The 10,703-nt window shown below is 38.4% G+C and overlaps 1 protein-coding gene across 1 annotated transcript in view; it reads right to left on the bottom strand.

The window, feature by feature from the left end:
• Positions 1-291: 291 nt before the first annotated feature.
• Positions 292-10,703, bottom strand: part of LOC137038586 (solute carrier family 12 member 5-like) — a 112,251-nt gene continuing 101,839 nt past the window's right edge. The window contains exons 26-27 of the mRNA XM_067413270.1: positions 9,354-9,672; positions 292-1,673 (exon numbers count right to left, since the gene is read on the bottom strand). Of these exons, the coding sequence (XP_067269371.1) occupies positions 678-1,673; positions 9,354-9,672 (1,315 nt within the window). The 3' untranslated portion in view covers positions 292-677. The remainder of the gene's footprint in view (positions 1,674-9,353; positions 9,673-10,703) is intronic.

Below are 10,703 nucleotides of genomic sequence, written 5' to 3'. Positions count from 1 at the left end.
TCTTAGAAAAGAACAAAGAACAGCACTGAAGTCATTCTTAAAAAGGGAAGATGTGTTCGGAGTTTTGCCGACCGGATACGGCGAATGTTTAATCTATCAACAAGCTCTGTTTCACCTTCGTTGCTCTGGTTGGTGTAGCACTATCCTATCGCGTGCAGAGGGAGTTTGAAAGACAACCGTTTATCCCACCCCTCGGATTGAGCCCTGTCTATGGAGAGTTTCCAGACCAAACAACTTGATGTGGGTCTGGTTTTTCTGGCTAAATAAAACACATAATCTGTTCTAAAACAAAAATTGTCATGAAAAAAAATGTTTGACTAAACTCATTACTGACTAAAAATGTATGCAAATAATATTCACCAACAATACTTTCCTGCCACAGATCAGACATTCTAAATTTAGATTTTTGAATACATAAGTTTGAATACATAAGTTTAGATACACACAGATATCAAGAATCAGCATATGCGTCTCAACAATGATGATATAAGGCTGCAATGCATTCTGGGAGTCATGAGTTTTATACTGTGGTGGCTTAGTAGGGTTGGAGCTAAACTCTGCAGGACATCAGCTCTTCCAGACCGAACTTGCCTGCCCCTGGTCTAGTCCAACATTGTGATTCATTCCTCTTGTGTAATGCTCCTGTCAAACATCAGTCATTTTCAAGTGCAGCATTTTTAGTCTGTATCAATTTTGTTTGTGTCTCTGAGAACGTGAGACCACACATCCTGAGGCCCGTTTACGCAGTTGTAATCTGGAGGAACGTCAAAGAAGAGCTCATCATCAAAGCAGTTCTCATCACTGGGAGAAGCCAGGTACGGAAGTTTGAGAACTACACCAGTCAGCACACCGCCTACTGCCGCCACAGCAATGGTAGCGAATATGGCAGCCACCTGAAAGAGTGCCTGGTCCTGTGCACTCCGACCCAATCCTGCTTCCAGGTCCGGGATAAACACCCGCAACTCCGCAAGCAGAGGGTCTCCCTCTGGAGGTGCCCGATGGCAGAAGGTCTGGTAGAGGCTGGGGCCGTACGTTTCCTCAGTCGCCACCAGGATGCCACAGATTCCTGCTAGGCTGGAAATCAGTCCCGTTAGGCCGTGCAGGTTGTGTATGCCACACTGATCCTGCAACCGCAGCCGACGCGCCAGGAACGGGCTTAGGTATTTGTACCCCAGCATGCATGCAATGCATCCCAGGATCCCCAGTATAAAAGCAGCGCCCGGTGAAATCATCATGTCCACTGAGGCACCGACAGTTACACCACCCGCCAACGTTACGTTCTGCACATCGGCCATGCTGATCTTGCCGTTCTTGCTGAGCATGCTGGACAGGGCAAAGGCAGTGATTGTGGAGGCACTCAGACCTATGAACGTGTGAAGAACGGCTCGGTGTTGGTCGTCACCCTTGAAGGTCAGCGCTGAGTTGAAAGAGGGCCAGAACACCCAGAGGAACAGGGTTCCCATCACAGATAGCAGATCCGACTGGTAACTTGTCGTCTCTTTCGGGTGTCCCCCGTTTAGGCTGGGTCTGTACAGGACAAAGGTGACACCCAGTCCAAAGTAGCATGCAAAAATGTGGATGAGGATGGAGCCTCCAGCATCGTTGATTTTCAAGTATTTCAGGACGGCCCATTCTGTGACGCCAAACACAGGGATCTCGAGCAAGGCCATCACCTATAAACAATACACAATATTGTATGAGGAAATGCAATATGTACAAATTTACATTTATTTGTTTAGCAGATCCTTTTATCCAAAATGGCTTTCCAATGAGGAATACAACATAATACATAATGTCACAAAAGTGCAAAATTGAGCCATGCCAAAACCTGTGCAGCATTTTAAAGGTGCACTGTGTAGTATTTGTGAGGATCTACTGACAGAAATGTAACAGTAACTATGTTTTCAGTGGTGTATAAAGAAAGGCCTTAAATAATGTACCGGTTTCATTACCTTAGAATGAGCAATTTCAACTTAAACCTCGGGTCCCCTTACAGGGATGACGCAATTTTGTGCCATCATGTTTCTATGATGGCCCTGAACAGACAAACTGGTCTACAAAACTCTAGTCACTCTCTGCTCTCAACGACATTTTTGTCCTGGTTCAGACCTCGTAGTTTCTCCACTGTCAGAAAAAAGGTACATTGCTGTCACTGGGGCAGGACCTAAGGTACAAAACCAAAATGGTACTAATATGTACCTTTAAGGTACTACTATGGACCTTTAAGGTACTAATTCACACTCTTAAAGTACTGATATGTACATTTTAAGGTACTAGTACATACCATTTAGGGCTGAGAAAGGTACAAAGATGTGCCTTTTCACTTTTGTACCTTAGGGTACTGCCCCAGTGACAGCACTGTACCTTTTTCTGAGAGTGATCTGTGTGCTTTGAAATGGAGGCATGAGTGGTGGGTGCAACTCAAAACATCACCACTACCAATCTCTCATTTGAAAGCCACGTTTCTAGCATCTGTAAAACTGCATTTAACCATCTTAAAATATCTAAATTACGGCACATGCTCTCAATGCAAAATGCTGAACAGTTAGTTCATGCGTTCATTATAGCTCAAGTCTAGATTATTATAATGCTCTACTGGGTGGTTGCCCTGCTCGCTTAATAAACAAACTCCAGCTGGTCCAAAACCTTATAAACCTTGCTTATTACTTATAAAGCACTAAATGGTCTAGCTCCCCAGTACTTGTTTGAACTCTTAACACATATTCTTCCTCACTTCTATTGCGGTGTCTGACCAGCTAATAATACCTATCAAAATCAACTGCAGGCAGTCAATTCTTTTCCAATTTAGCACCTAAATTCTGAAACAGTCTTCGTAGCATTGTTCAGGAAGCAGACACACTCTGTCAGTTTAAATCTAGACTAAAAACCAATCTTCTCACTATGGCATACACATAAAACACTTTGTCAGTTAAAGGTGCCCTAGAATGAAAAATTGAATTAACCTTGCCATAGTGAAATAATAAGTGTTCAGTACATGGACATCACATACTGTGAGTCTCAAACACCACTGCCTCCTCCTTCATATGTAAATCTCGTGAATCAAAAACACCAGGAAAAATTAAGTGCTTCTCAACATAAACCCAACCGTGACGCAAGCGTTGGAGATCATTTATATGCACGCCCTCAACATTTGCATCTGTCCAAACATGTTCATTGTCAGGCGGAACTGACGGTAACTGGGACTGCAGGTAAACAAGACACTGGAGGATAGCCAAAACGGCAACTCTCATGACACACGTCATGTTCAGGCTGTGCAGGGGACGTGAGGACTTCATATGTCAACAGTCATGGCTGAGGTTTATTATAATCGGATACTACAACAATTTATTTCAAAATCGTTCATTTGTTTGGCCCATTTCAAGGCCCTTTTCTTCATAAACTGAAGAAAGGGGCAACTGTATTCTGCAAGCAGTAAGTAGTGATTTATCGACTTATTGACTAGCTGTTTAAACAATTTCTGATTAAATTGAAAGTTTAATTGAAAGACCGCATTGTCTAGGTGACACAAGATGCTAGCACAGTAACAATAGGAAACTCCAAATACCATACAAAACTAAATAGTCTAATGACAAAGGGTAATATTATTTTTTATTACAAAATACAACCGTCGATACGTTGCTTACAGATCGTTGACTCAATCCTTCTAGCAAACGTCACCTTTTCCACCATATAAGTTAAAACGAGGCTATTCTTTTTGTAAAAATATAAGTTATATATTTATATTTATTTAGAACTGCATGCTTTCAGAGTACATCACAGTCACTGCATAACGTTAGCCTACATTGTGACTAACGTTATATAAACATGAAATATCGTTGATGAAAAAAGACAAGTCTAAAATGTAGACTGAATGACACTTTAAGCAGAACATCTCAAATGGAGATTGTTGAAATGCAGGCTACTTGTTTATCGGTGTTTTCAGATCATCCGCGTGCGATAGAGAGCTTGAGTGCATATGGTTTCCAGATTGGACATGTTTAGGTAAAACACTGGATAGTATACCTGTTCTTTTCACAGAAAAGCTCTCTTTGGGGGATTTAAATTACTGAAATCTGGCAACTGCAAGCTTTCTTGTGAGCGGATGGTCTGAAAACACCAATAAACAAGGCTGCATTTAAGCTATCTCCATTTGAGATGTTCTGCTTAAAGTGTCATTCAGTCAGTCTGTGTTCTGTCAGGACTCATGGGCCGCTTCGCTGAACAGCTGAACTGCTGTGAGCTGCTGAAATAAGCCAATCAGAGCAGAGCTCAACATTACTATTCATGACTCTTCTAAAAAGGCAAAACAGAGCATTACATCCAAGGGACAATTTCTAGGGTTGTAAATGGACCTGTAAAACTGTATCTGGACATTTTTTTCCCTTAAATAAGCTACATACCCTCTATGTAGATATCAGAGAACAGTTTAACATATTGTTTCAAATCATTCTAGGGCACCTTTAAATGATTGTTAGGCTGCATTAACTAGGTCAGCCGGAACCAGGAACACTTTCCATAACACTGATGTACTCGTTACATCATAAAAAGAGTGGCATCTACGTTAATTTTAGTCTTTTTGTTTATCTCGAGGTTTACTGCAGTCAGCCGGATGCGGGCCGTATCCAGATCAGATGGTGGACCTGTACACAAACATGATGGCATCCCAATAAACCTGTCTCCAGGGTGATGACTGCAATCTTTTGACTTTTCCTATTTAATAATTGCGTAATCAACATCATCATAAACCTGTCTCCAGCATGTTGCCTCAAATCCTTCAAATATTTCGATTAAATATGACTTCTGACTGGTAAAGTTTCCAAGATAATAATAATATGCTGTTTGTAAATTGGCCAGAGGAGAACTGAGCCTGGTTTCTCCCAAGGTTTATTTTTCTCCATTATGCCACCTGATGGAGTTTTGATTCCTTGCCACTGTCGCCTTTGGCTTGGCTTACTCAGTTGGTGACTCAAATTTTCATCTAAAATATCCAAATTAATCTAATTAATTAAACTAAATTAACTTAATAAACTCTATTACTGATCTGCCCTCATAGTCACTATAAGATAATTGAAATGAGTTGATAACATCCCCGTTTTCTCCAGAGCGACTGTACTTGCATTATTTTCCGGTTAACACTGTGAAGCTGCTTTGAAACAATTGTCATTGTAAAAGCACTATATAAATAAAGTTGACTTGACTTGACCACTAGATGTCACTAAAATTTACACACTGCACCTTCAAGGCTTTATGTTAAATCCAAAAAGTTATCATTTAAAGGAACTGTATGTAAGAAATGTATTTCAATGAATCATAAAATGGCGCTGATATGTCACTAGACATTAAGAAATCATGTTAATTTCAAATACTTATATCACTGACAGCAGTAGTCGGGCCAGGATATTGTCATTTTAAAGTTGTTGTTGCAGCCCTCAACTGATGTTGACCATAGACCGTAAAAAAATATGGACGAATCGACATCATCCGTTTCCGCTTGCCATATTTGAAGCTTTCAGGCGGGGGTGCACGGCGCTGACATCTTGGGACCAAGTCTGCGCAGTAGCGATTTCGGGACCGGAGTTGCGCAGTAGAGCGCAGGAAGTAGAGCAGGAAGTACAGCTGCGATATCAAAAGCCCGCCCACACTCTCGCAGATGCAGAACAATTAATTATGTTGGTGTGAAATAAACAGTTATGGAAATGTAGAAATTAAAGCTAAAGCTCTAATCTGCTCCCAAAAATTTCGAAAAAAGTCTGTTAGTGCCTCAGTGACAACTTCACTCAGAGAAGACGTCAGTCTCAGCTGTCAATCATGACGTCACACCCCCCGTTTTTATAGCATCAAATAACTAACTCAAACTAAACTTATTTTTAAAACGAACACCTGAAATGAAATCATCGTGATGATAACTGCCTTCAGTGACATAAACTAACTTTGGGGAAACATTTTTAAAGTGTAATTTTTTTATTTAGTTTGCCTCGCGTCCATTAGAAAACACAGAGGAGCGGCTATACTGGGACCGGTCACCGGGGGGCGATCGAGGCGCGAAAGCTTCAGTAAATGAGAGGGAGACTGCAGGCTTGATGTTGACATGTTGTGTTTTGGCCTGAAGCTCCGCCCTCCACCTATCTACGAATCATGAAGTCAGTCGTGTTTCGGTATCCAGGTTGCCAGATCTGCTCTAGTTACCACAGCTGCAGCTACAAACCTTCCTGCTGATCCTGCAGCTTATCTGGCAACCTCGAGTCAGGAGGAAGGGGGATAGGGGATAGTGATTGCCGTACCAGTTTTGGCCACAATCTTACATACACTTCCTTTAATATATACATATATATATATTTTTTTTATTTTTTTTCAATAGGATGCATCATTTAACCAAATTCTAAGGCAGCATGACATGCATATATTGTGGAGAACGCAATCCCAGAATGTATTTCCACAAGCATAGTGAAAAAAATAGGTATAATGTACCTATAATTTCAAAATGTAATGAAAAATATTAATAAAGCAGGTCAGTGTAAATACAAAAATGATGAATTTACCCCACATTGGTGTGTGCTATGGATTTTGATGCTTATAGAGTATCAGGTGCATTACTTATCATTGTGAAGAAGAAGTGCACTTCTATAATATAAAAAAACAACAATGACTGTCATAGTATGGAGGACCAAATTACTCAAAATGAAATAATTAAATAAATAATGAATTCAATTAAACAACAATTAAATGTACCAGTTTATTCTGAAAAAAATAAATAATTAATTTAATAATGAATTTAATAATTAAACAATTAATTTAATTAAATATTAATTTAATAATGAATTTAATAATTGCACAATTAATTTAATTAAATATTAAGTAAATAATTAAATAAATAGCTAAATGTATCTCTTTATTTTTGTAAAATTACATGAAATTGTTTAATATATTTCACAATTACCTCTTCCACACCCACTCTTCCAAATAGATACAAATACATTTTTCATTATTAAATGTGCTTTTTCAAAAAATACGTTTTTCATAATAATAGAGGACATTTCATGAATGCCAATCAACAGGCATTGGGTGGAGCTTGGCGCTGATTGGATAATCCTTTCAGATTGATTACTTTTTTCTGTCTGGGTCTGGCAATTGGCAACGGGAAATTGGGGAATTGACTGGAAATTAATATGGCGGTAGGAATTGATCAAGATAAAAACGCACTGCCTAGTTTTCAGGTTTTTAGAAAATTCAATAAGGTCAAAATACATTTTCAGTAACAAATAAGAAATGAGAAGCACCCTCGGTGTTCCGTGATGTCATCACCACACACAGATGGATCTGTCATGTCTGTCAACTCTTCAACTTTAAACCAATCAGTGCCAAGCTCCACCCACTGCCTGTTGATTGGCATCTGTGAAATGTCCTCTATTATTATGAAAAAAAATCTTTGGGAAAATCGTGCTTTGGAAATGCATGATTCGTCAAATAAGCATCATTCGTAAATGCAGCATATTATTATGAAAAACGTCTTTTTGAAAAAAGCACATTAAATAATGAAAAAAAAAAGAGTTTTAAACAAAAAAATGTGGAAGAGGTAATTGTGAAATATATTAAACAATTTAATGTAATTTAAAATAATAAATAGATACATTTATTTATTTAATGAATTAATGAAATTATTTAATTAATAATTTAATTATTTCAGAATAAACGGGTACATTTAATTGTTGTTTTATTGAATTCATTATTTGTTGAATTATTTCATTTTGAGTAATTTGGTCCTCCATATCTTTGCAGATAATAACATTTTAATGAAATAAAAGGCCACTTAAGCGTAATTGTAACTGCATCATTAAATGCACAACATACATGTTTCAGCAGTGTATTTTAGTTTACAATTAATACATTCAGAACACTTTAATAATTTAAAGACAATAGAAGTAAATATAAAATTATCTATTGAGATGGGTCAAAACACTAAAGTTTAGCTAATTGCATTTAATATGAATTTAAACTATAATGTTCTAAGGCATTTATTTTATTTTATTGCATTTAACCTTTATTTTATTGCATTTAACATTTAATCAAGTATATCAACACATTATTAATTTAATTCATTATTAAAATATATTATTTCCACAATAATGTATTCTAGTGCAGCCTACTTCTTTTTCACAGGTGTAGCAAGTTAATCTCACACAGAGATGCTGCCTGTGTAGGGACCGCCCAATGATGGTTAGGATGCTGCTTTAGAGGAAGATGGCAGTAGACCGTGAACTTTGAATAGAAACTAAAGAGTTTTTGATGCATGACAGCTCTTTATCACACACATAAAACAGTAATACACTGTCTGGCCAAAATAAAAATGTTGATGTTTGGATTTAAAAAGCCAAATGCTTAAGAGTCTATATTGGATCATTATTGCAGCGATTATTATGTTTCTAGAATATGTTGTGTTTGGGAACAGTTCTTCGAACCCTATTTGATGGAATGTTTATCATTTCATTTTTAAGCTTTTGCTTTCTTAAACAACCCCATGACCACTTAACCGCTTTAACACATCATATTCCAGGATGACAATGTCAAGATTCCTCAGGCTCAAATTGTGAAAGTACAGCCATGAATAACTGATGAATCTTGACATTGTCATCCTGGAATGATGCGTTTGAGCGGTTAGTGGTCATGGGGTTGTGAAATGAAAAGGAAGGGAGCATGAAGAATCATTTTCACATATGAATCATCACCTCTGAGTCCAAACCTTAAATTCACTGAAAGTCTTCGGGATACGCTGGAGGAGACTTTACAGAGTTGCATTGTCAATACAAGATCTGTACAACTGAATACAACTGTTGTGATTTTTATTTTTATTTTTTCATCAAGAGGTACATACTTTTTTGGTCGATATCTTAGTCCAGCACTCTGTAAAGTCTCCAGCACATCCCAAAGACTTTCAATGATTTTAAGGTCTGGACAATTGGAGGTGCCAATTCATGTGTGAAAATTATTCTTCAACAATTTGAGCCTGATGAATCTTAACATTGTCATCCTTGAATATGGCCATGATCCGTCTTCCCACAGGAAGATCTACACACTCCATCAATAACTGTTGCCAAACATATAACATGCTAGAACCACAATAATCACTGCAATAATGATCCAATCATAGACTCTCTTAAAAACATTTGCCTATTTAAATCCAAACAGCAACTTCTTGTTTTTTGTGGTCCAGGCAGTGTATAATATAATATAATGTGAAAGTTCACCACATCTTTCCATTGTACATTTTTAGTGAAATTAATTTGTGTAGCAACGGACAATGGAAAACGTTGCAATATCTAATATCAAACCGCCTGCTGCGAAAATGACAAACTTACCAGGAGTTGCACAGGGCTCGTCTTTCCCAGCACTGCTCCAAAAGAGATCAGCACGACGGCACAGGCAAACTCAGCATTAATCAGATTCAGCACACCAAGATGAATCTTCCCATCATAGTAAAACTGGAAGAAGCCCTGCACCAGAATGGCCCACTGAATGGTAAATGTGGCGACTAGGAAGTTGAACACCATTCCACCAAAACCATAGCGGCGGAAAAAGGCCAGAAGGCAACCGAATCCAAGAAAAATCATCACCTGGATGTCAGCAAAAAATGGATAGTTCTGATATAATGAATTCTCCATGGGCCGTGTCTGATTGTTCTGTAGAAGTGCATTTGAATCATCATCGTACGTCACAAAGACAACATAGAGGACCACAATCATCACCTCCAATGCAAAAATGAGTGCAGGGAGCCGCACACGCAAACTCATAGAATTGTTCTTCATTTTGACTGTAACTGAGCACAGAGCCAGCAGTCCTGACTCCGTTCTCTTCCAGTGACACTTATTTATTTTATCTACTGTAACTTGATAAGCAGAAGGCATTCCATTGGCTAAAACATGAAGTTACATCACCCACATGCTGCTTAGGCAAAGGGGACGCCAGCTGCACTTTGTCCTCCTTAGTAATAACTCGGATTTAATTACTCAGCAGTTTTTAAACTTCAACAAAGGGTATGGTATATACTCTGCTTAAATCATCATGTCACAAAAGAAAGAGTGATAGATAGGGTGAGGAAGGCGTAAAGAAACCCATTAACGTTTATTGCAAAGATCAATAGCAGAAAATGACTCATGCTAGAAGCTCCTCTTTCAACAGGGTTTCACATTATTGTTTCCTAATAGTGCTGATAACACAGAACAAATAGATCTGCTCATTTGCATTTGAATATGTAGAAATGCCTAATTTGGAAAGCCAGTATAGTTGTATATGAAAGTTGGAGTCCCTGGAGCAAATGGAAAATTGAATCAGTGTATAAGTGTTTATTTTAAATCTGGTTAAATGTGAAGGAAAATGTTGTTGAAGCTTTCAACAGACAGACAGACAGACAGACAGACAGACAGACAGACAGACAGACAGACAGACAGACAGACAGACAGACAGACAGATCAATAGACAGACAGACAGACAGACAGATCAATAGACAGACAGACAGACAGACAGACAGACAGATCAATAGACAGACAGACAGACAGACAGACAGATAGACAGATCAATAGACAGACAGACAGACAGGCAGACAGACAGATCAATAGACAGACAGACAGACAGACAGACAGATAGACAGATCAATAGACAGACAGACAGACAGGCAGACAGACAGATCAATAGACAGACAGATCAATAGA

Source organism: Pseudorasbora parva, chromosome 13, assembly GCF_024679245.1.
Source record: "Pseudorasbora parva isolate DD20220531a chromosome 13, ASM2467924v1, whole genome shotgun sequence".
Classification (NCBI taxonomy): domain Eukaryota; kingdom Metazoa; phylum Chordata; class Actinopteri; order Cypriniformes; family Gobionidae; genus Pseudorasbora; species Pseudorasbora parva.
This window is presented reverse-complemented; position numbering and strand designations above follow the sequence as displayed.